The following is a 22,904-nucleotide window of genomic DNA, read 5'->3' as shown; positions in this document are numbered from 1 at the left end:
AAGACTTCTCACAGGGAATCACACTGGTATTCTGAGTGGTCACTAGATGGCAAGACCAGGACTTTTTTTTACAGTACTCTTTTTTTTTAAATTATTGTATTTTTGTACATATACATTTATATTATTACACATATATACAGTAGATTACCTATGGCAAGAAGAACCATGACACAATCAGGAAATATATAATACAGTACTCTTAAGTGATGGTGTTGCAGGTCCACCATCTCTTATCTGTGATCCCCAAACCAGAAAGAAGCTTTGAAAACTAAAGTTTTACTTTTGTAAATCATTTACCAGCACAGTCTGTCTTAATCTAATTGACTTCATGATAAAACCTGATTTAAACTGACATGAGGTTATTTCTAATCTTTTTATATTCCACTTAGTGCAAATATTCACCTGTATTATTTTATTGTAAAAGCATTATGGTTTTGTTATCAGATATTGCCACTCGGTCCCATTGCGTCATTACCACCCATGATATTTCTCTCTCTCTCTCTCTCTCTCTCTCTCTCTCTCTCTCTCTCTCTCTCTCTCTCTCTCTCTGTCTGTCTGTCTCTCTCTCTCTCTTCCTAAAATATACTTACCTTGAGGGTCCTGTATAAACAATTGACAACTTGAATTATCCCTGTTTCATATCTGGAAAACTCAAAGGTGAGGTAATTTTCGCCAGACCTATGCACCCAGTAAACCCATGGGTGGAGTTTTAGTTCTGTTGAACTTCCGGCTGGCAGTGACGCCTCTGGATCAGCAGTTGTTAGGACGGTTAGTAAATATTCATGTCTTGAAAGTTGGGGCAAACCCTCCCCATATACACATTACTTTTTTACGTATTTTTATATTTTGTACATTGGTGTTTTGTCTGCATGTGTGAGGGGGTCCGATCCCCTGGAACAGGAGTTACAGACAGTTGTGAGCTGCCGTGCGGCTGCCAGTGCTCTTAACCACTGAACATCTTTCCAGCCCTCACATTCCTTTTTAAGAGCACTAGTGTTTTCTATACTTATATATGTTGAGTAATGGAATTTCAGGTGGTGAAAGAATACTAACTGCATTGCTAAAAGAACTAATCAGTGACAGAAAATAACATTTTTCTTTGTAGGTATGATTACTGATCTTTTCATAGATAAATTTAAATTCAAAGGCACTAATGTAAAAACCAAAGTACCTGTTCTACTGGAGATTCTTGACAGCTATGACCAGAACGCATTGATAGCTTTCTTTGATGCAGCATGAAAGATAAACAAGGTAGGACCAGCAGAGCAGCCTGCTTAACAACAAGGTAAAGAAGAATTGTAAAGAATATTAACCCAATGTTTTTTTTTTCTCTTTGATTTTTCGAGATAGGGTTTCTTTGTGTAGCCTTGACTGTCCTGGACTCACTTTGTAGATCAGGCTGGTTTGAACTCATAGAGATCCACCTGCCTCTGCCTCCCAGAGTGCTAGGATTAAAGGTGTGCACCACCATATCCAACACAGAATTTATTTGTTTGGTTTTTGAGGCAGGCTTTCTCTGTGTAGCCATGGCTGTCCTGGAACTCACTTTGTAGACCAGGCTGGCCTCGAACTCACAGAGATCCAGCTGCCTCTGCCTCCCAAATGCTGGGATTAAAGGCGTGCACCACCCTAAGGACCACACTCTTAGTACATAAAATATCTGTGATATAATAACTGTGACACTCCTACTTATTGTTCAACAATGAAGAGAAATTATTTTTAAAATACAAGTGGAGCTGGGTGTGATGGCTAATGCCTGAATTCTTGGCACTTAGAAGCCTGAGGAGGGAGGGTGACTGTGAGAGCAAGGACAGCCCGTGCAACATAGTACGGCCCAGCCAGCCTGGGCTACAGCAGAAGACCCTGTCTCAAAACTCCAAACAGACCAACAGATGCAGAGTGAATATAAGAGCCATTGATGACTTTCTGCAAGTATTATTTTAATTTCTACGTTGAGAATTGGAACATAAAATATATACAGTTTTCATAAGATATATGAAAGTGTATAGACTTCATGCATCATAATATATTTAACCTTTATATGTACATTACTTGCTCTCCTGACTGTTCTGCAAACTCATCAACCACTTAGGTGAAGCTGGTATGATCAACACACCATGCTGGTATTTTATGAGGCTAGGGCTAGCTTCCATCTGTTCCACCATCTTATCATAAGGTAGAAATAACCAACCAATTTTTTCCCTAGGATTTGGACTGGACTGGCACCCAGTCTCTCTTACTTGGTGACATGATCCTCCTGCAAACTATGAAATCCTTGGTTTAGTGTTGTAGATTGGCCAAAGAAGCAAGAAGAGCTTGGTCAGACCGGAGGGACCTCAAACAGATGTCCTATATGTGACCAGAAGAGTAGTGGCTTCTACAGCTTTCCTGTACTAGTCCTTTTAACTATGTATGCTGGCGGAAAGAAGACGTTCAAGCAACAGAAGTTTTAGTCATTCATTTCAGGGGAATACTGTATTGAAAGTTTTAAAATACTATCAAAATAATAGAAAATAAGCTATCTTTTGTTGTCAAAAGGTAGTTATGAATTTTTTAGAAAATAATTATATGTTGTATTTTATGTGCAATTCTTAAATATTAAATGTAAACATTTAAGGAACATCTACATGGGTCCTTATTGTAATAAGGTTGTTTTGTTGGGGTTTTTTCCTGATATTTTCTGGTGGTTTTCTTGGGACATCCGGGCCTCTGTCTGTCTGTGTTTTTGGTTTTGGTTTTCCAAGACAGAATTTCTTTGTGTAAGCTTTGGCTGTCGTGGATTAGCTCTCTAGACCAGGGTGGCTGGCGTCAAACTCAGAGAGATCCACCTGGCTCGGCCTCCGGAGTTGCTGGAATTAAAGACGTGGACACCACCGCTTGGCTGGCTGTTTTTCTTATATAAACACTTTTTGTTTATTTTTTTGAGACAGCATCTCACTACGTAGCTAGCTTGGAACTAGCTATGTAGCTGTAGGCTGCCTTGAACGCAGAGATCTGGAACTCTGGGTTAAAGCTAAGCATCACCATGCACTTCATTTCCAAATGTGTTATCTGTTTGGGTCAGTGGGATTTAGTGTACTACTCGTTAGATGCCACAACCAAGGATAAGCAAAATTAATGGACATTTGAATTTCTTGTAATACACCACTTCAAATATGTCAACAATAGCTCAAGTTGGCATTTTAAATTGATCACATCTTTATTAGAGGGGACTAAAATCTTACTGGAATGCCAGGCATTGTGACACACACCTTTAATCCCAGGACTCGTGAGGGGGAGGCGGGCGGATGTCTGTGTGTTGCAGGACAATCGGGATTTATGAAACGCTGCTTCAAAAATAAACAAAAAATACATTTTGGAGAGGTGACGCAATAGTAAACAAAGGTACCAGAGGTTCCCTGTGTTGTACAGGGAGCACCAGAGAGAATGAGAAAGAAAGGAGTGTTCTGGTAGGGTGCCTCAGAAGTGAGCAGCTAGTCAGCTGGGACCACACGATCTTCTCCTAAGCGCCACCCCACGACTGGGGAAGTTGTCAATCCCGGGATCCCACGGGGGCGCTGACATTTCGGGGCCCTGAGGGCTTGTCCGCCCCACCCAGCTGCTCCGGCGGCTTCCTCCGCGCCGCGGGGTTACGGCATGCAGAGCCGCGGAAAGTCGCCGGCGGCTGCCGCCCACCCGCCCTTACCCTGCGCAGGCGCATCCTTAGGGGCCCGCCCTGCCAGGTTCCCGTCGGGCCTTCGCTCGCGGCGACCGGCGCTCCTGGTGACGTCACGGCCCCCGTGCGCCCTCATTGGTCCATTTCAATAGTCGCGGGCTACTTGAACTGCTTGAACAGCCCGGGGCCGGCGCGCTGCTCGCGGCACCTGGGCTCTGCGCTCCACCCACCCGCTGCGCCTGCTCCGCGCGTCGGCCGCCTGGGTCCCGCGCAGCCCGGGAGCTGCGGGCGCAGTGCACGCTCTGCCGCCGCCGGATCCGGACCGCAGCCGCGATGCCGGGCAGCTCGAGACAGTCGGGTCGGGAGGCCGGCGCGGCCCTGCTCTCGCTGCAGCAGGAAGACCAGGAGAATGTCAACCCGGAGAAGGTGGCGCCAGCCCAGCAGCCGCGGGCGCAGGCAGCGCTGAAGGCCGGGAACGCGCGGGGATCCGCGCCGCAGCAGAGACTCAAGACTCGGCGGGTAAAAGGGCGCGAGGGTCGGTGGGAGGGCAGGGCGGGAGCGGGCCGGGTTTAGCAACCGAGAGGGCCGGGAAGGGGAGTCCGGCTGCAGTCTGCGTGGTTCCGGGGTCTCTAGTACCAAAGGGCTGGTCAATAGATCCACCAGCCCTAGCGACCCGAGTATGCTGCCCCTCCAGCACCACTGGCGGCCTCGTCCCTAAAAATGCCCGGGGTCATGCCCAGCGGTGCCACCCGCGTGCCGACTTCGCCCAGCTGTGTGCCTTTCCCTCCACTTTTCAGGCCAGGCACTGCCGTAGGATCCAGATCCCTTCCCCCTCACCATCTGCTCCACCGATTACCTCTGCTTCAGGGAAGGGTATAAAGCAGTATTCAGCTTGGTAAATTCCGCCATTTTAGCCAGACTTGGCTTTATTTGTTTTGTTTTGGTTTTTTTTTTTTTTTTTTTTTTGCTCCACCCTGGGATTAAAGTTGTCAATCAGTTCTTTCCCCTAAACTTTAGACTTGATTAGTCTGTAATTCCAAACAGTTTTATTTATAGGCTTTGTAGAAATGTCTGTGACAAGTTGGTTGGTTTACTTGGATTACTCAAGCTTATTTGTCTGGCTGAGCTTTGCCTCGGGAACTTTGTTTTTCCGAATAGAGTATTTATAAATAAAAGCTGAGACCCACAGGGCAAGGAGCAAAATTCTATTTTAAAATTTCCTCTTTAGGTTGCGCCTCTTAAGGACCTTTCTATAAACGATGATCATGTCGCTGCGGGCCCCTCGTGGAAAGCAAACAGTAAACAGCCAGCCTTCACCATTCACGTGGATGAAGCAGATGAGACTAAGAAGCCGCCAGCTGAACATAAAGCCACACAGTGCGAAGATGCCCTGGCTTTTAATACAGCTGCCTCTTTACCCGGAGCAAGAAAACCACTGGTGCCTCTGGATTATCCAATGGATGGTAGTTTTGGTAAGGTTTTGGCTTTTTATTCTACCTGTCCCCTTTACTTTTCACACAACCCCAGGGTTTCCTCTGTGTAGCCTTGGCTGTCCTGGAACTCACTCCATAGATCAGGCTGGCCTTGACCTCTCCCAAGTGCTGGGATTACAGGCGTGGACCGCCACACCCGGATGCTTTTTTTTTTTTTTTTTGAGACAGGCTCTCAATCTGTAGCTCAGACTAATCTTGAGCTCACACCATCCTTCCTCAGCTTCCAAATTCTTTTTTATTAATTATTTACTTTTATTTTATGTGCATTGGTGTTTTGCCTGCATATATGTCTGGATGTCAGATCTTGGCGTTATGGACAGTGGTGAGCTGACACGTGGATGCCAGGAATGAACCTGGGTCCTCTGGAAGAGCCATCTCTCCAGCTTCCCAAATTCTCGATTATAGGCCTGTGACACCATACCCTACTTGATTGGGTTAGTGGGGTTTTTTTGTTTGTTTTTGGTTGGTTGGCTTGGTTGTTTTTGTTTTGTTTAGTTTTAAGTCTGTCTTGACTTTACAGATGTTTGCCTTGGAAACTAGATTTCAGTCCTTTGAATGACTTCTTAACGATGCCAGATTTAAGCATTATGGTATCTTCTGGTCCTTTTAAAATCAATTTGAATGCTCATCAGACACTAGCCCACATACAAGGCAGAGTAGCTGCTGTAGACGCCTGTGCCATTGCTAGGGTCTCACTGTGTGGAGACCAGAGGTGTTGGAACCTGTTGCTCTCCACCCTGTGCTGTGTGTGTGCCAGGGGGTGGGGTGTGTGCGTGTGCTGGTACCTATGGACACCAAACGTACGTACACTGGACTTTGGGATGTCTTCATCTCATCTCTTGACAGAAGGTCTCGTTGGAGCTCACTGGTTTGGCTTGAGTGGCTGGCCATCAAGCTTCAGGGATCTGACTCATTCCCCCCCCCCACCCCCCCAGTCCTAGGGTTACAAATGGAGCTTGCAGCTTCTATGTGGTGCTGGGAGTGTTTGTGCAGCAAGCACTGCACCAAGCCATCACCCTGGCCCCTGAGTTCTACAGGGAAGAAGGGAGGGTAGAGAAATAACTTACTGTTGGGCAGAATACTGTATAAATAATAAATAAATCTTTTTTAAAAAAATCTCAAGGTACTCTGAAAAAGTGGAATTCTTTATCTCATTGATAATCTGAAGCTGGGCATGGTGGCACGTGCCTGTAATCCCAGCAGGGCCAGTGAGGGGGGGGGCAGCCTGGTTTACAGGCTACACATAGAGAAACCCTACAGGGTGTGGGGGGCTTAATTTGAATGGTAAAACTAGAGCTGAGCATGTCCCTGCATTTAAATAGCACTCAGGAAGCTGAGGCAGGATTGCCAGCCTAGGCTACAGACTAAGACCTTGTTTTAACAAACACCAGTCCTTTACAGACTAGTTTGAACATGATGTAACAGACTTGGGACCTTTACCACATTTGTTAATACAAGCCGTTGTGATTTAAGTATGTCAGCCTGTGAGATCTGCAATCTCTTAAGACAAAAATAATTATTTCAAAATTTTGATGTCAAGTACTCTGCTAACCGCCACTCACAGGAGCCTACTCATCTCTTGTGGCAGATGGTGCCGTAGGGCAATTCTCAGTCCTCAACTCTTGATATACATGCACATATGTATATGTATTTCGCTTTTAGGATTAAGATTATCCGAAAGCTATGTGGGCAGAAATAAGTACTAAAACCAGAGTAAGATAGTCTGTGTTACTTTGCCATTAGGATCTTTTTAGTTGGAAGAGATAAGCACTTCCCCTTTAACGTCATTCACAGATTCACCACATGCTATGGATATGTCTATTGTCTTAGAAGACGAAAAGCCAGTGAGTGTTAATGAAGTGCCCGATTATCATGAAGATATTCACACGTACCTCAGGGAAATGGAGGTAAGGCTCTGTTCACTAACAGTGACTGAATGCAGTTGCAAGGGCAGTGTTGACTCCCTAGTGGGTCACTCTAATGCTAACCCTAAGTTTACAGTATATATTGACAGCATCTTTTCGAGTTACACGTTAACACTACTGAGCTTTCTTTAGATTAAATGTAAACCTAAAGTGGGTTACATGAAGAAGCAGCCGGACATCACCAACAGCATGCGCGCCATCCTCGTGGACTGGCTAGTTGAAGTGGGAGAAGAGTACAAGCTGCAGAACGAGACCCTGCATCTGGCCGTGAACTACATCGATCGCTTCCTCTCCTCCATGTCTGTGTTACGAGGAAAGCTTCAGCTCGTGGGCACTGCTGCTATGCTGCTAGCCTCGTAAGTTCAAAGGCATCACTCTCTACCCCACCCCCATTTATATTTTACTAGGTGTTTTGCTGGCAGGTTTATCTGTAGCTCATGTGTGCAGTGCCCTGCTGAGGCCAGAAGAGGGCATCTGGTCCACTGAGTTTGGTGTTTCGGTCAGGTCAGCCAGTGCTCTAACCATTGCGCCATCTCTCCACTCCCCACTTACTATTTTGTATGAAGAGAATGGATTGATTTGCAACTCTGACATAAAGCTTTCTCCATCTGGATTTTGCATTCTTTGAGTGAGCATAGACTAGCCACATTTTAGCAGACTAGATCCCAGAGTTCAAATGTGGCTCTTCTACAGTAAAGTGCTTTCTGGAGTATCTTCCCTGCAGCAGGACATAAAAGTGACACATTTATTTTCCTGAGACTTTATCTAAATTTTCAGCTACTCTGTCATTGCTGCCATCATTTCCTTTGACTCTATGTAGGAGACAGATCAGAGGCCCCTTACTGACTTGGGCCTTATAATTGGCTATTAATGACCTCAACAGAGATGGTGGTCTACTGGCAGGGAAACGTGGCTGGTGGAAGTGAGTCTTAAGTCTGTAGTCTAAATGGTTTAGATTAAGACAAAACCTTCTTTTGTTACAGAAAATTTGAAGAAATATACCCGCCAGAAGTAGCAGAGTTTGTGTATATTACAGATGATACCTATTCCAAGAAGCAGGTTCTGAGAATGGAGCACCTAGTATTAAAAGTCCTTGCTTTTGACTTAGCTGCGCCAACAGTAAATCAGTTCCTTACACAATACTTTCTGCACCAGCAGCCTGCAAACTGCAAAGTTGAAAGCCTAGCGATGGTAAGCTCATTTTATGGTTTTTTTTTTTAAAGGTTGTAAAAATAGGGGGTAAGCCCAAGTTTCATTGTATAACACTGCTTAAGAGATCTGCCAGGCAGGCATGCCTGTGTTTCCAGCAGAGGGGCAGATGTCTGAGTTCAAGGCTAGCTAGCCTGGTCTACAACGTTGTGTCCAGAGCAACCAACACTATACAGAGAAACCCTGTCCAAAAACAGAGAGAAAGTATTTTGGGACAGTTAATGTTCCATTACACAGAAAAACCTATAGCTAGCAAAAGATAGTACACACTGTGGGTTCTGTTTATGGAATCAACCAATGTGTATTAGAAATAACTACCTGTGTACTGGATAATCTCACAGTGCCACTGTGTATGTATTGGGTTATTTATTGGGTATTACAAGTAATATAGTGATATTCTAAGTAGCTTGTGTGAAAATGGTACGTCTTTTATATTTAAGGTACTCAAGTATCTGATGTCCATGGGGACAGAATAATTCTCTTTCCAGGAGAGAATTTCCCAAAGGATACTCAAAGGTGACTGTCTCAGAAAAGCATTAACTAGTGATTTAAAAAGAGCATCCTAAGCCAGGTGTGTGGTAGTGTATGCATGCCTTTAACCACAGCACTCAGCAGAAGCAGGTAGATCAATGTGAGTTTGAGGCTAGCCTGGTCTACAAAGTGAGTCCAGGGCTACACAGAGAAACCCTGTCCAGAGAGAGAGAGAGAATTTTAAAAGTTAGTAGGGTAAGATGAGAATAGAGCAAAAACATAGGACTGGTTTTTTCCCAGGGCTGATACAAACATGTGAGTATCAGAGATGGTTAAAAACAGCTCAGGAGGCAAGGACTTGAAATTTGAGTCTTAGAGATCTTGTGATTATAAAGTTGTGTTTTTTTATTCCAGTTTTTGGGAGAGTTGAGTTTGATAGATGCTGACCCCTACCTAAAGTATTTGCCGTCACTTATTGCTGGAGCTGCCTTTCACTTGGCACTCTATACAGTCACAGGACAAAGCTGGGTATGTATATACAGTTGCCTTCTTAAGGGTTGGTGCTGCTTTGGTTTGGGCAGAAAGCTGAGCCATAAACTTGCATTTGAAAGCTCTGCTTCAAGACTCTGGGCCATCCACCTGGGCTAGCATGGGAAGTAGTCAGTGTCTGGCTGTTACTAACACTCAATGATTGTCTCTTCTCTGCAGCCGGAATCATTGGCACAGAAGACTGGATACACCCTGGAAAGTCTGAAGCCTTGTCTCATGGACCTTCACCAGACCTACCTCAAAGCACCACAGCATGCCCAACAGTCCATAAGGGAAAAGTACAAACACTCAAAGTAAGAATCACATTCTTTGTGTTTTAAGGGGTGTGACTATCTGATTATGAGTATCATACGCTCATCAGTCTAATCAAATAGAAATAGCATTGCTCCAGTCTGGGAGACATGAATTGTTCCTTGGATGTTTACTAAAAGTTTTCTTTTCTTTCTCTGCTTAACAGGTATCATGGCGTATCTCTTCTCAACCCACCAGAGACACTAAATGTCTGAGAGTGAAAGACTACATTTGTTTAAAATGGAAGTCACTCAATTCACACTGTACAGTTTTTATCTTGTCTTAATTTCACAATTATTTTTCAATGTAGATGGTATATCCACAGACAAATTATGGTATCCATTGCTTTTTAAATGGTTTTAATTTGTATATCTTTTGTACATGTGTCTATCTTAGATATTTGGCTAATTTTAATTGGTTTGTTAACACTGGTGCTGCCAACTGTCAGGAGGATAATAATAAATTGATTTGGAAATCTTTGCAAGTCAAAGTTAATTTGAGATAAAAACAAGAATGATGATAAAAATAAGAATGATTAATTACTATTTATTCTCCAATGAAAAAGCTTTTGAAAACTGAATAACACTGATTTTGATTATTCTGAACAACTGAACCAAATTGCTGACTTGATCATAAACTAAGCAAAACTAGACCACCTGTTTCAGGACAGCAGAAATCTCAATCAGCTGCAGCAGTTTATGGGAAGTATTTTATTCATCAACTCTTGAGAATAAGGTTTTACATGGGTTGGAAAGTGCAACAGAAGTTGCCTAGGAAGTTTGTTGAAAGTATAATGTTAAAGACAATTTTATCAAAAAGTTCAGCTTTTATAATGGAGTTTCAAATAAAAATACCCAGAGCTGAATAAATACATTTAGTAGTTATATATACATACAAATATAAAAATATACCATTTTAGTTTTAGTTAGCAGTTCTCTTCTTTTTCCTCTTTTTCACTTGACTTTTACTTGGTGCCTTTTCTTTTGCACTGGTGGTCTGAGCTCTGTGAATAAAGTAATATGACAGCTCACTGTACCCAATCAATGGAACTCTGCAACACCCCGTTTTATAAGTCCTGTTTTTTAATGTATATATGAAAGAAACCAGAAATCTGTTACCTTATTTTCTTTGGACTTTTGTTTGGTTCCAATATGATCATTTCTTCTTCTTCACTATCTGATAGCACTATAGGGGCACCTTTAAGAGAATACCAAAAAAGTATAATGCTCTCATTTCCAACCTAAGACAGCTCAAACTATGCTGCCTCTTTCAAAATCTTACCCTATTCCAAAGTAGCTCCTTGCAGCTTGGAAAAATTCTAAGAATTGTTTTCTGTAAGCTTTTTCTTTTCTTTTTTCTTTTTTCAAAGACTCATGTAGGCCAGAATGATATAGCTTTTAATACCATGGCTGACCATGAGAAATGTGGAAGACTGTTTTGTTTGCCCATTTTTGTGTTGAACATTATATATGTGTATGTGTATGTGTGTGTGTGTGTAAATAAAGTGTGCAAATTGACCCCGTGCCCATTATTTGGCTGGGTATGTATTCTCTCAACATTCTTTGCTCACATGCTTTAGAAAGCTCTACCTTCTCCATCATCCTAGTTTTCTTAGGTCTACATGAGATGATAACATTACTGATGGTTAAACCAACTGGATACAATTAATGGCAAAGGATCCTATATTAGGATTTATTTTTTAAAAAAAGGAAAAAAAAGCAAAAGAAAAAACAGGTCTAATTAAACTAACATTGTTCCCTGTAAAAAACAAAAGCCAACAACAGGCTCTAAGTAACAATTCCCTTCTATGAAGGCAGACAGAATGTGTGTTAGTTCTTAAAAGAATCGGTGTTAACCACCAGGCCATGGTGGCGCACGCCTTTAATCCTAGTACTTGCGAGGCAGAGGCAGGCAGGAGGATCTCTGAGTTGGAGGACAGCCTGGTCAGAGTGAGGACAGCTAGAGCTGTTATACAGAAACCTTGTCTCAAAAAAAAGTTTAAAAATCGCCCTTGTTCTCTACCAGAATGCACACTGGTCTAGTCACCTGAGGTCAGGCCCAGCTCTCTTTAAACCGCATAGTCCAGTTCGAGGTGTGGTGCCTGATCCTAGCCTTCAAGGGCAGCCGGACACTGCAGCACACATTACATGAAGGGCATGTACTGCTCCAGAGAACCAGAATTCAGTTCCTGGCCTCCACATGCATGCTCTGGCATACATATGCACATGTATAAAAATGCTAATAAAAAATCTCTACAGCTTTTAGAAAACAAGAGTTAAGGCCCATATTCTAATACTGTGCCCTAAAATGTTAGTCACTGATACCAATGTGGCTGTTCATATTAACTTAGACTTAAGTAACATTTCTTACCACAGAAAATCCTGAGCAGTCCTGTATCATAGTTTGCTTTAAATTTATGTGTGCACATCACCACTTCACAAAAACAATCATTCTTTTAGAGCTGGTACTAATATAGCCTCAATTAAAATTTAGTTTAAATCCCCAAGTATTTAGCCTTCCAAAACAGGAAACATTCCTATGTATGATCTATAATCTCCATATAGACACCACTTTGCATACCTACAAGTTTTATCTATATTTTAGATATCTCAATTGTAGGTGTCTAATACACATTAAAAGCCAAAAAAAACATTACCTACCTTGGCTCCCAATATCAGAAATTTCTCCAATGTCCATCTTTGTATCATCAAGAATGACAGCCTCATCAATGCCACCTTCCTCCTCCTCTTCCTTCTCAGAATCTTCAAGGTCACCCCAGGAGTCTTCTATTCCATCTCCAATCTGGGCAGTTCCAGGAGTCCACAGCACAGGTTTAGAAACACTTAACAAGTTAAGGAAATCCAAACCACCGCTATTTAATGAGCTATTAAAAAAATAAAAAAAAGGTCAAGTCCCCTGTAAGGCTGCTTCCATTAGGAATAAATATAAAGCTACACTGTGGTATGCTGAATAACATAACTGGACATCATCAGTTATCAACTTTACAGCACTCTGGTAATGAATGATTTCAAGATTATATAACATTGCATAAAGAGTATGGCTATGTCATTAATATTGAAGTACAGTTCTTCCAAGGGAAATGAATGCTGGAGTTTTGTGTGTATTTTCTTACAGTGCTGGAATGGAACCCAGGGCCTTCCATATAGCTAGAAAAATGAGGGTACCAGTGAGCTACATCCCCCAGCTCTAAGTTTGTTGCTGTTTTTGTTGTTTTTTAATGTACATTTGGTTTTTGGTATACATAAATATCTGTGTGAAGAAGTTGGATCCACTGGAATTTGAGTTACAGACCAGACAGTTGTGAGCTGCTATGTGGGTGCTGGGAATTGAACCCTGGTCCTCTGAAAGAGTAGACAATGCTCTTAACCACTAAGCCATCTCTCCAGTCCCATCCTAAGTTGGTTCTTGTTTTGTTTTGTTTGTAGAGACAGGGTTTCTCTGTGTAGCCTTGGTTATCCTGGACTCAATTTGTAGACCAGGCTGGCCTTGAACTCACAGTGATCTGCCTGCCTCTGCCTCCCGAGGGCTGGGATTAAAGTGTGTGCCACCATGCCTGGCCCCTAAATTGGTTCTTTAAAAAGGAAAATATATGTTTTTTAGAGATAACTAAGAGAAGCTAGATGTTACATTATCAACTTAATGTCAGAGCTTCTCTTATATGATTTTCCCTAAAACAAATATCAATATGCGCATTATAGCCTTAATAAAGAAAAAAAAGTTATGTGTCTTGTTACTATAAAACCACCCAATAAAGATACACTTCTGGAGGAGGTTCGGCTTCGGCAATAATTTCTTCTGCTTTCTCCTCTATGTTGGAGGTATCAACAGGGGCCGTCTCCATTTTAAACGCTGTGATCCTTTGATTTGCTATAGATTCTGCAAAGCCAAACTTTCCACCTTCTTTCCTGTGAGTGGATTTTGGTAGTGATTGTTTTTGGAGAAGACCAGTAAGAAAAGACAAGAGAAAAATTTTACTATTTTGTCTTTGGTAGATAAGAAATAAACTTATTTCGCTACTAGCTCTAGTAAACTTTAACTTGACACAGCCTAAAGTCACTTGAGAAGGGAGGCCCAGGTCATAACTATGGAGGAGTCTCTTGATGGTTAATTATGAAACTGGACTCAGCCCACTCTGAGGGGCACCATTCCCTGGGCAGGAGGTCCTGGGCTGTAGAGGAAATATAGCTCAGCCTGAGCTTGTGAGCCAGCAGTCAACACTCTGATCAGCTGTACGTCCTCAGCTAAGTGAACTCCCTGAATAGATGTAACACTACATGGACTAGCAAGGAGGCGCTGCTCCCCACTCCTCACTGGCCGACTATGATCTGGAAGTGTAAGCCAAGTTAAGTCCTTACCTCCCCTAGCTTGCCTTCGGTCAGTGTTTTATCACAGCAACAGGAGTCAAACTAGAACACTACCATAGTTACCAACATAAAAGTCATCATAATTATTGACTGAACCTCTGCTGCACAGGTACTTGAAGTACACTGTCTAACCCTCAAGTCAGCAGAAGGCACTAGCCTCCCACAGGACAAGAAAGAACACTGAAGCGCTGGGTACTTGTTGCTTAAGGTAAAAAGAAGGAGAGCTGTGAGCCAGCATGTCTATTCTATTAATTTAAGATACTATATTTTTCTGTGACTTTTTAAAATAAAATTTCAACTAAATAATAGTATACACAACTGAGATTAAGTAAGGAAAGCCCAAATATGAGATCATATGGACGTTCTTAGAAAACATGAATTTAAACAGCATATAATTTTGAGAAATTAAACTTACCTAACTTTCTGGTCATTTTCCAACGCTCTCTGTATTAACTCTGTAATCTCTGCTACTTTCACACCAGCTATTTTACTGCACCTCAAAACCTGTGTGTAAATGTGGGCTGTTAGACAACAAACCAAACAGCTTTGCTAATGAACCCAAAACCATGCCCTGAATTTTCTACCATTACAATTTAAGCATTTCTTTACCAGTTATGAGATACAATTAAGACAAAGTAGCAAATGCTAGAGACCACAGGTAATGTGCTCAGGAATGCAGACTTCCTTTCTATGTCAGTAGCCCAACAGAAATAGGAATCAACAATCCTAGTGCCGATGGTGCTGGTAACAATAATGGAAATAAACCCTCTGAGCACTTTGAAAGCCAGACACCTATAATTGGCCTACACATCTGCCAGCAACAGAACCATCCCCTGATGCACAGGTGAAGGCACTGAGACCTGGAGATAAGCCATTTGCCCAAGGCTATCAAGTTCCATTCAAATATGAACTAAAGCTCCTCCCTAGCACTTCTGCTTACCACAGGGGGGACAGGGCACTCTAATTTCTAATAGCCTGCATGTGAATGTGACATGTGACTGGGCTTCAGCATCACTAGTGGTTGTATACAAATTCCAAAAATAAAACTTATTTTTCTCTTAATTTCTACACTTAATGCTTTAAAAAAAAAGTATGACTCTTTTGGGGGGAGGGGGTTTGAGACAGGGTTTCTGTGTAGTGTTGACTGTCCTGGACTCGCTTTGTAGACCAGGCTGGCCTCGAACTCACAGAGATATGCCTCTCTGTCCCATACGCTGGGATAGCAATCTGGGAGGGATATTCTGTAAATCAGATATTTATATTACAATTCATAACAGCTGCAAAATTACAGTTATGAAGTAGCAAAGACATAATTTTTTGGTTAAGGGTCATCACAACATGAGAATCTGTTATTGAAGAGTCTCAGCATTAGAAAGGCTGAGAACCAGTGTCCTCCACGGACAGCTATAGGGAAGAGCAAGGAAAAAAGGATGGAAACCAGATCCTAACTTAACTAGACTCAGTCATCTAAGTACTCTTGTGGCATTTGGTTAGAAGATAATTTTACAAAACAAAAGAAATCACATGAAACTTGTGAAGAGGGAAGCTAGCCAAGTGCTAACCTGCTCTTTGAGCAGCATGATCCCACCACTGGACTGAACAGTACAGAGTTCCCGATGCTTATTCATGGCGATCACCAGCAAGCCGTCCATTACTCGCTCTTCTCGCTCACTGGGGTCCACCAGTAAATACGTTCTGAAACAAATGTTAAATGGTCCTGAACACGTCTGCAGCTCTTTCCAGGACAATGGCTTTTTTGTTTTAAAGGTAGCATTCAAAGTCAACACTGAAGGATCTGAGTCACTTTAACTCAATAACTTCAGTACATGGGATGTATGTCTCTCTGGCCATTACAATGAAGCCACATTAGGTTCAGATTGAAATTTAAATAACATATGACCCAATACTTACACATCTCTTTGATTAAATGACTTCTTGCTCATTAATAAAGACTTAGATAACATGAATTTGGTCCATTTTAAAGTGGCACCGAGGCCCTGCCGTCTACGTTCTCGAGTCTGTTGCTGCTAGCACAGAAAAGGACTGCCGGTCTCTGCAGCGTCCTCTCGCTAGCAGGCGCACATGCCTACTGAGTTACTCCAACTGAGGTGTAAAGATACTCAGTGCAAATCAAAGAATGTAAAATCTTGAATAAGCCAGGTATTGGTGGCGCATGCCTTTAATCCCAGCACTCAGGAGAAAGAGGCAGGAGGACCTCTGTGAGTTCGAGGCCAGCTTGGTCTACAGAGTGAGTTCCAGGACAGCCACAGCTACAGAGAGAAACCCTGTCATGAAAAACAAAACAAACAAAATCTTGAATAATTGTAAAAATACTAGTAGTATATAGTAAGATAAAAATACTTTACATCTGAATGGTTAAGTGGAATATAAACAGTTTTTAACTTGTTTGTTTTTATTTTGTTTTCAGACAGGATCCACCATGTTTCTGAGCTTTGCTTAGAGTCTGCTAAGGAGCCCAGGCTGGCCTGAAAGCCACTGAGCTCTTCCTGTGTCAGCCTCCCCATTTCTGGTTTTCACACTTGCTATCTGTTTCTTTTACCTGTTAAACTGACTATTGAAAATTTTAAGTTACTTTTATGGCATATACATCTTATTTTCCTAGATAAGGCTTATACACTTTCCTGATAATCAGCTACAATGACTAAAGTTGAAATCTTTTCACTAGCTCTTAATGCACACAAGTCTTCTTTTTCCAAGAATCAAGCCTCACTTAGAAGCATGTTACATGAATGTATAAGCCTCCAATTTTTTTTTGTTGGTTTTGTTTTTTTCTAGACAGGGTTTCTCTGTAACAGCTTTGGCTGTCCTGGCCTCACTTTGTAGTCCAGGGTGTCTTCGAACTCACAGAGAACTGCCTGCCTCTGCCTCTCCGAGTGCTGGGATTAAAGGTGTGCATCACCATGTCCGGCTGTGTTCATATTTTATACTAGGAGAGTTGAACGGAGAGTTGGGTAGAAAAGGCTAGACAGCTGAAGGGAACGCGTTTTCTGGTTGTGAGTCATTTCCCTTGCTAAGTGCTCCTGGAACTACCCGTACTCTAATATGCTCCACAATACCAATGTTTATTAACCCAGGTACCTCTTACCCCACTGTCTCAAATGAGAGCACACATACAACTCTCAGGGCATCTGTCTAGCTCAGGGAAGGGTAGATGCTACCAGGCCACATTAAAGTCTCCCCCTTCCCCCTCCGTTTCCTTTGTTTTGTTTTGAAGACAGGGTTTTCTCTGTGTAGCTTTAGCTGTCCCAGGCTAGCTTTGTAGACCAGGCTGGCCTCCGATTCACAGAGATCCGCCTGCCTCTGCCTCCCGAGTGCTGGGATTATAGGTGTGCACCACCAGGTCTGGCAAAGTCTTACTTTCTAAATATGCTGTGAGCAGGAAAATGATGGGAAGCATACCCATAACAGCTGAATTCTGTCATTCTATTAAGAAAATCCTTACAAAGACAGGAAGAAACAGGCAGATGCTCTAATATGAAGCACATTTGTGCACATCTGAACAAAGCAATACAGTTCCCAGCTTGGGGCTGATGCAGCTCAGCTGGCAGACTGTTACACACAGGCACAAAGCCCTAAGTCTACGCCCAGCACCATGTAAACCCGGAGCAGTAGCACACGCCTGTAACCCCAGCACTTGGGAAGTGCAGGCTGGCGCATCAGAAGCTCAAGGTTATCTCAGCTATACAGAGAGATGAGGACAAGATCTTGGTTCAAATAAATAAAATCCAATTCTCAGGGCTACTTACATTTTCAGCCCATGACTGGGTGACACTTACCCTTGCTGGAAGAAAGCAAAACTGACACAAATGGGCATGTGGTGGATGCTCAATGGCACAGGATCACGCTCCTCAGGAGTGTACTATTTCAGAAGAAAAGGATAAATACTTACAGTCAGCAAATGAGAAAAATACCAAACAAAATCACCTTGAGAGCAAACACCAAGATATGAAATTCTTTTTTTTTTTTTTTAAATCTTTTTGAGGCAGAGTTTCTCTGTGCAGCCTTGGCTGTCCTGGACTTGCTTTGTAGACCAGGCTGGCCCCAAACTCACAGACATACGCCTGCCTCTGCCTCCCAAATGCTGGGACTACAAGTGTGTGCCACTGTGCCCAGCCATGATATAAAATTCTTAATAGTGAGTAGATAAATAATGTCTTTTATAGTTACCTTATGACTCTGACAACTATGTTCCTACTTAATTTTTATGATGATGAAACACCGATCTTATGTCTAACCTTCTATCCAGAGTTTCTATCCAGCTACCTTTTTAGTAAGGTATAGACTCCTCCTACGTAGGGGCCCTTGAACTTATCAGGATAAAGAGTCATCCTCCATGTAAAACTAATCACATTCTACCTTTTTTTTTTTCTTTCTTTCTTTCTTTTTTCTTTTTTAAACTTCCTTATGCTCTTCCTGTAGCCCTGTGCACTGTTCTTGCCTCCAAGACTTCAAATTCTGCTCTGGCAAAGAATCTCAAAAAGAGCATTATCGATGGCCACTCAGAAAACTTAGGCATTTGATGGTTCCCTCTGCAACTCAGGGCTCAGGCAGCACATTCATTACTCTAGCATGTAAGGTACATGAAAGAAAATTGGCCTGCCTGACAAAAAGAGAAGGCCAGCACGGAGCACTGGCTCTCACAGTGACCCCTGGCCCAGCATCAGGCCGCCTGGGCACTCCGGGTCCTACCTCTACTCTCCTCTACAAGCAGAGCCCAGCAGCATGCGGTTAACAACCCATCCAGGCGTTTCTGATGAACTTGTGACATCTACTCTGCTTAGTGAACAAAGGGCCTGAAGAAGCGCGTAAACCCGGTGAGCCTCGCGCCTTCTCGGGTTCTGTAGGCCTCTCATGCTGACCCTAAACAGAAACCCACCACTTCCTCTAATGGTCAATCCAATGAAAGAGTCACAGTTCTGTTTCAGAAAGCCTAGCTGGGTTATGTTATTACTGACAGACATTTCTGTAAGCACACTTGAGATTTCGAGGGCAATTTTGACCATTTGCAGTTTTTGTGTTATGAGCAAACATTAGGGTAGATCTAAACTCCATCTGCCACGTCTCCATTGCTGCCTGCCCGCCTGCCCACCCAGGATACCCGTCTCCTCATAGGAACAATGCCACTCTGAAGCCTGGAAGCTTACCAGGGTCACTTCCTCTCCCTGGACGGAGACGTCAGGCCTGCGGAAGTGACACAAGGCCACGATTGCGGCGATGCTGGCAGCGTCAATAATATTCCCGTCATGATTTAATAAATGTAGGTCTACACGGACCTGCCAAACCTGAAAGTGAATTTAAGACACAAATAAATCCTACCGGGCCATGACCAGGGGCCACTGGGCAAGTAAACTAAAGCACGCAGTTAATTCTTCCAGTTTATCCAGTAAAAATGCACTTCATTTTAAGAAGAGCAAACAACCTGGAAATAATAGCAGTTAACTTTGCTATGTGAGCCGTTTGGGAACATGAGAGCATGTGAATGAATGGAACCATCCCAGCAGCCGAAACCTAGTTATGTTCTTTAAAAGTCTGTTTTTATTCTACATGTATGCATATGTGCCTGCGTGCATACATGCACCATATTCATGCCTGGTGGCCCCAGCAGAGCTTCAGTGCTGGATCCTGTGGAACTAGTTAAAGATGGTTGGGAGCTGCCACGGAAGTGCTGGGAGCTGAGCCCCGATTCTCTGCAATCTCTCCCTGACCGTGCTCTAATTGTGTTTGAATCAACAAGTATTCATTGTTAAAACGTCTCCCCACCTTTTCACCAGCAACAACACAGAGAGACTCAGTATCTATACACTTTGAATTTCTCAGACACCTTTCCAGGAGTCGATTCAGCTTCACCAAGAGATCCGACTGCCTATGGAAGCAAGAATGAACTAATGTCACGAACTACAGCTGTGAGCACTAAACCAACAGTCCACTGCTAATAAGTTCCCCTAGGGCTGAAGTAGCTTTAAAAAGAGCGAGATACCTGCCAGGTTCAAAAGCCGGAGCAGCCATCTGAGAAAGTTCAAGGTTAAAAAACAGAATACCTTCTGTTGCCCTATTGAGTTTTGGAGAAACAAGTTCACAGGAAACCTGCCCAAGAACTCTGTGAAAATAAGAGGTACAAAGCAGTCAACTAAACACACTTGCTTTTCAATTAAAAAGTGGCAAAGTCTCAAACAGACAAAAACTAGTTCTAAATAGCAACACACTGTGGCTTAACAGGCAGACATTACATACACAATGTAGTAGACTGTGGCCAGAGAACAAAGCTGAATCCAAACACACAATCATGCATAAGCGTACTAGTAAATATATAAAAGTTTTAAATGCAAGTAGATTTCATGCAGAAATAAAACAATTGATATACCTAAAAGAATGACAGAAAGGAAATCTTTTTTCTTACATCATCCGAGAATTAAAGGGAAACAGGCTCACTGACGACAAGATAGCTACACTCCTCATATTAGAATGCGAGACATGCAGATAACTGTGCGATTAATGTTAGCTGCCTACAGGACTTATAAAGGTCATGAGAAACAATGACAGTCATATAGCGGAAAGCACACTCGTGGTTAAAAGTTAAGCGTGACCACAAAACTAAAGGGTTGGCAATAAGCCACATATTTCTCATCGGATAAAAGAACGCACATTTGGACTTTAAAGCTGCTCAGTAAACGACCGAGTCAGTAGGTTGTAATTTTCACACCTCCTGTTGCATTATCTGATTCGAATCCTGTTACCTTGTTTTCCCCAGCTCTACAATACAGCACCCATAATCCGTTCCGAATGAAATCTTGATGTTCCTGTAATCATAGGTTTGTCTGCCATCCAGCCGCTGTAAGCAAACGTCATTTATTCCTTTAACATATTTACGAGCAGCAACTGTGTCTGTCAGATCCTGGGCCCCAACGCCCCCTAGCACTGAATGCCCGCGGTATGAGGCTCAAAGGTATTGGCCAGGGTAAAGTACTGGCCTGAGGCTGGGGAATGGGCAGAGTCCACACGGGGAACCACCCGAGTCCACACCACGACCGTTCGTTCCACAGGCCGAACTGACAATGAATCCACAGGCCACCCAAGTACACCCCGTGGGCAACCCGAGTCTACACACAAAGCCACCGAGCCCACACCGCAGGCCCCGCACCTTCTTCTCCTCAATGGCGCGGAGCAGGAAGCGGCGCTCGCAGTTGGAGAGCGGCGTCTCCTTCATAGCGTTGGGCCACGCAGGGGAAGAACCGCACCGAAACAACTTTGCACGCCGGCTTCTTCCTGGCGCAGAAAACTGACGTCATCCCAGCGCCGGCGTGCGGGCTGGGGGTGGGGCCGCAGTGTGGGTGGGGCTAGAGGGCGGGGACCGCTGCAGAGGGGAGGGGCTGTGTAGCTAATCTTGGAGAAGTTCCTGAGTGGGTCTCCGAAATTAGCGTCTGCAGCGCAGTCCTTTACCTGCTTTTTTTTATTGAGACAGAATCTCACTCTGTATCTATCTCTGGCTGTCCTGGAACTGAACAGAGATTCTCCCATCCCTACAAGTCGTAACAATTCTTGCTTCGGGGGTAGGAAGCAGAGATTTACCCAGCTCTTGGCTCTGGCTGTCTATCAGCTTCCAGGCTGACGTAAGTGTCAGAATTTCTTGGCACTTCACAGCAGAAAGTCTGCAGAGGATGCTAGCCTCTGTCAGAGGAAGCCTGAAGAGTGGCGCAGGCGAGTCGGCTTGGGACGGACCACCCAGGCTGGGAGGATGTAGCAGGCTGCAGGTGGTTCACGTGGGACCTGAGGACAGAAAAAGAAATGAAGCATCATTTTCCGTCCCCGTGGACTGAAACGTCGTTTCCTGCTTATATCTCATCTCACGTCGGCAGGCTTATTTTTACAGATGGAGACGTGTCCTCCATCTGCTGCCTGGTGTCCTGGTCTACCCACATCAAGAGAGGATATTTGGCAGCTTGGACAACAGTGAGGCAGCAGTAGGTGACCTTCTAGGGTGGTCCTGTTCCTACCTTGAGAGGAGGGGGGAGGGAGGGAAGGAGAGAGAGAGAGAGAGAGAGAGAGAGAGAGAGAGAGAGAGAGAAGAAGAAGAAGAAGAAGAAGAAGAAGAAGAAGAAGAAGAAGAAGAAGAGGAAGAAGAAGAAGAAGGGAAGGAGGGAGGGAGGGAAGGAGGGAGGGAGGGAGTGGGAGAGGGAGAGGGAGAGGGGGAGGGAGAGGGAGAGGGAGAGGGAGAGGAGAGAGTCTTACTGTGTCTCACTGGTTGGCCTGGAACTAACAGAGATCCACCTATCTACAGACCTAGGAAGCAGGGATTTCCCCGTCCCCTGCCCCCGCCCCCGCCGCCCCCCACCTCGCTCTTGCTGTGGCTGGCTGCTGATTCCAGGCTGAGCCAGATGTTGGCATCCTTCTGCCCTTCACAGCAACCAGTGCTTCAGCTCTTGGGCCCAGGTCTCAGACCTTGGCCCCAAAGATTTGACAATTCTGAAACATTCCAGCTGTCAGGACCGCTGTTTCTGGTCTTGTTCTCTGTCCTCTCCAGCTGTCCTTGTGCGGTGCCTTTCTTCCAGTCCAGCTGCTGCATTTGCTTTGCTGGCCTGCTGTGCTCTCAGCTGTCTAGCTGCCAGCGGCCTTGTCCTCCTCTCTTCTTGGGCTCCAGACTGCACGGCTGCATCTGCCAACACCAGTGCTCTGCTGTCCCAGCCTACTTTAGGTTGCCCCCCTCAGTTCACAGAATAGAAGAAAAAAAAAAAAGATGACTTGAGAGAAAACTTTTATTGGGTCAGATGCTCCAAAACCGGAAAAGACAGTACAAGATAAGTGTCTTTCAGGCAACTCACTAAGTGATCCTGAGCTTGCATCTTTTATTGCTTTTCTGGATTTTTTTTTTTTTTTTACAGAATAGTTTGATTATGGAAAACAAAGCATT

General features: G+C 43.7%; 3 protein-coding genes across 7 annotated transcripts in view; 2 read left to right on the top strand and 1 right to left on the bottom strand.

Moving 5' to 3' along the window:
• The window catches only part of BBS7 (Bardet-Biedl syndrome 7), a 32,457-nt gene extending 29,837 nt beyond the window's left edge, over positions 1–2,620 (top strand). The window contains exons 19-20 of one of the 4 annotated variants that reach the window (XM_084768638.1): positions 1,106–1,251; positions 2,285–2,620. In XM_084768638.1, the coding sequence (XP_084624764.1) occupies positions 1,106–1,239 (134 nt within the window). In that variant the 3' untranslated portion in view covers positions 1,240–1,251; positions 2,285–2,620. Of the gene's footprint in view, positions 1–1,105; positions 1,252–2,206 lie in introns of all 4 variants that reach the window. The other 3 variants (XM_084768637.1, XM_084768639.1, XM_084768640.1) reach the window with 3 other exon arrangements.
• Positions 2,621–3,829: 1,209 nt separating this feature from the next.
• Positions 3,830–11,110, top strand: CCNA2 (cyclin A2). Its single transcript, XM_084768643.1, has 8 exons — positions 3,830–4,174; positions 4,884–5,127; positions 6,943–7,055; positions 7,206–7,429; positions 8,057–8,264; positions 9,168–9,281; positions 9,462–9,595; positions 9,760–11,110. The coding sequence occupies exons 1-8, from the start codon at positions 3,989–3,991 to the stop codon at positions 9,806–9,808; spliced, it is 1,272 nt and encodes a 423-aa protein (XP_084624769.1). The 5' UTR covers positions 3,830–3,988; the 3' UTR covers positions 9,809–11,110.
• On the bottom strand, positions 10,289–21,297 carry EXOSC9 (exosome component 9). Of its 2 annotated transcripts, XM_084768641.1 has the most exons (12): positions 21,138–21,295; positions 20,734–20,828; positions 19,977–20,096; positions 19,760–19,862; positions 19,144–19,281; positions 17,776–17,858; positions 15,541–15,673; positions 14,394–14,482; positions 13,373–13,519; positions 12,254–12,435; positions 10,712–10,790; positions 10,289–10,596 (listed from the first exon to the last, which is right to left on the bottom strand). In XM_084768641.1, exons 1-12 carry the CDS (start codon positions 21,201–21,203, stop codon positions 10,515–10,517), a joined length of 1,317 nt encoding a protein of 438 aa, XP_084624767.1. In that variant the 5' UTR covers positions 21,204–21,295; the 3' UTR covers positions 10,289–10,514. The 2 variants fall into 2 exon arrangements, with proteins under 2 accessions (XP_084624767.1, XP_084624768.1); XM_084768642.1 differs by lacking the exon at positions 13,373–13,519 and having other exon boundaries at positions 12,254–12,477; positions 21,138–21,297.
• Positions 21,298–22,904: the final 1,607 nt, after the last annotated feature.

Source organism: Acomys minous, assembly GCF_964271855.1.
Source record: "Acomys minous genome assembly, chromosome: 19".
Taxonomy (NCBI): domain Eukaryota; kingdom Metazoa; phylum Chordata; class Mammalia; order Rodentia; family Muridae; genus Acomys; species Acomys minous.
Note: the sequence above shows the minus strand (reverse complement) of the source record. Positions and strands in the feature narration are given on the sequence as shown.

Coding starts and splice junctions, on each gene's coding strand:
- EXOSC9 (XM_084768641.1), bottom strand. CDS start 21,203: ATGAAGGAGACGCCGCTCTCCAACTGCGAGCGCCGCTTCCTGCTCCGC. Junction 20,829..21,137: donor GCGCCATTGAGGAGAAGAAG/GTGCGGGGCCTG, acceptor GTTTGCTTACAG/CGGCTGGATGGCAGACAAAC. Junction 14,483..15,540: donor TCATGCTGCTCAAAGAGCAG/GTTAGCACTTGG, acceptor ATTTACACACAG/GTTTTGAGGTGCAGTAAAAT.
- CCNA2 (XM_084768643.1), top strand. CDS start 3,989: ATGCCGGGCAGCTCGAGACAGTCGGGTCGGGAGGCCGGCGCGGCCCTG. Junction 7,056..7,205: donor CGTACCTCAGGGAAATGGAG/GTAAGGCTCTGT, acceptor AGCTTTCTTTAG/ATTAAATGTAAACCTAAAGT. Junction 9,596..9,759: donor GAAAAGTACAAACACTCAAA/GTAAGAATCACA, acceptor TCTGCTTAACAG/GTATCATGGCGTATCTCTTC.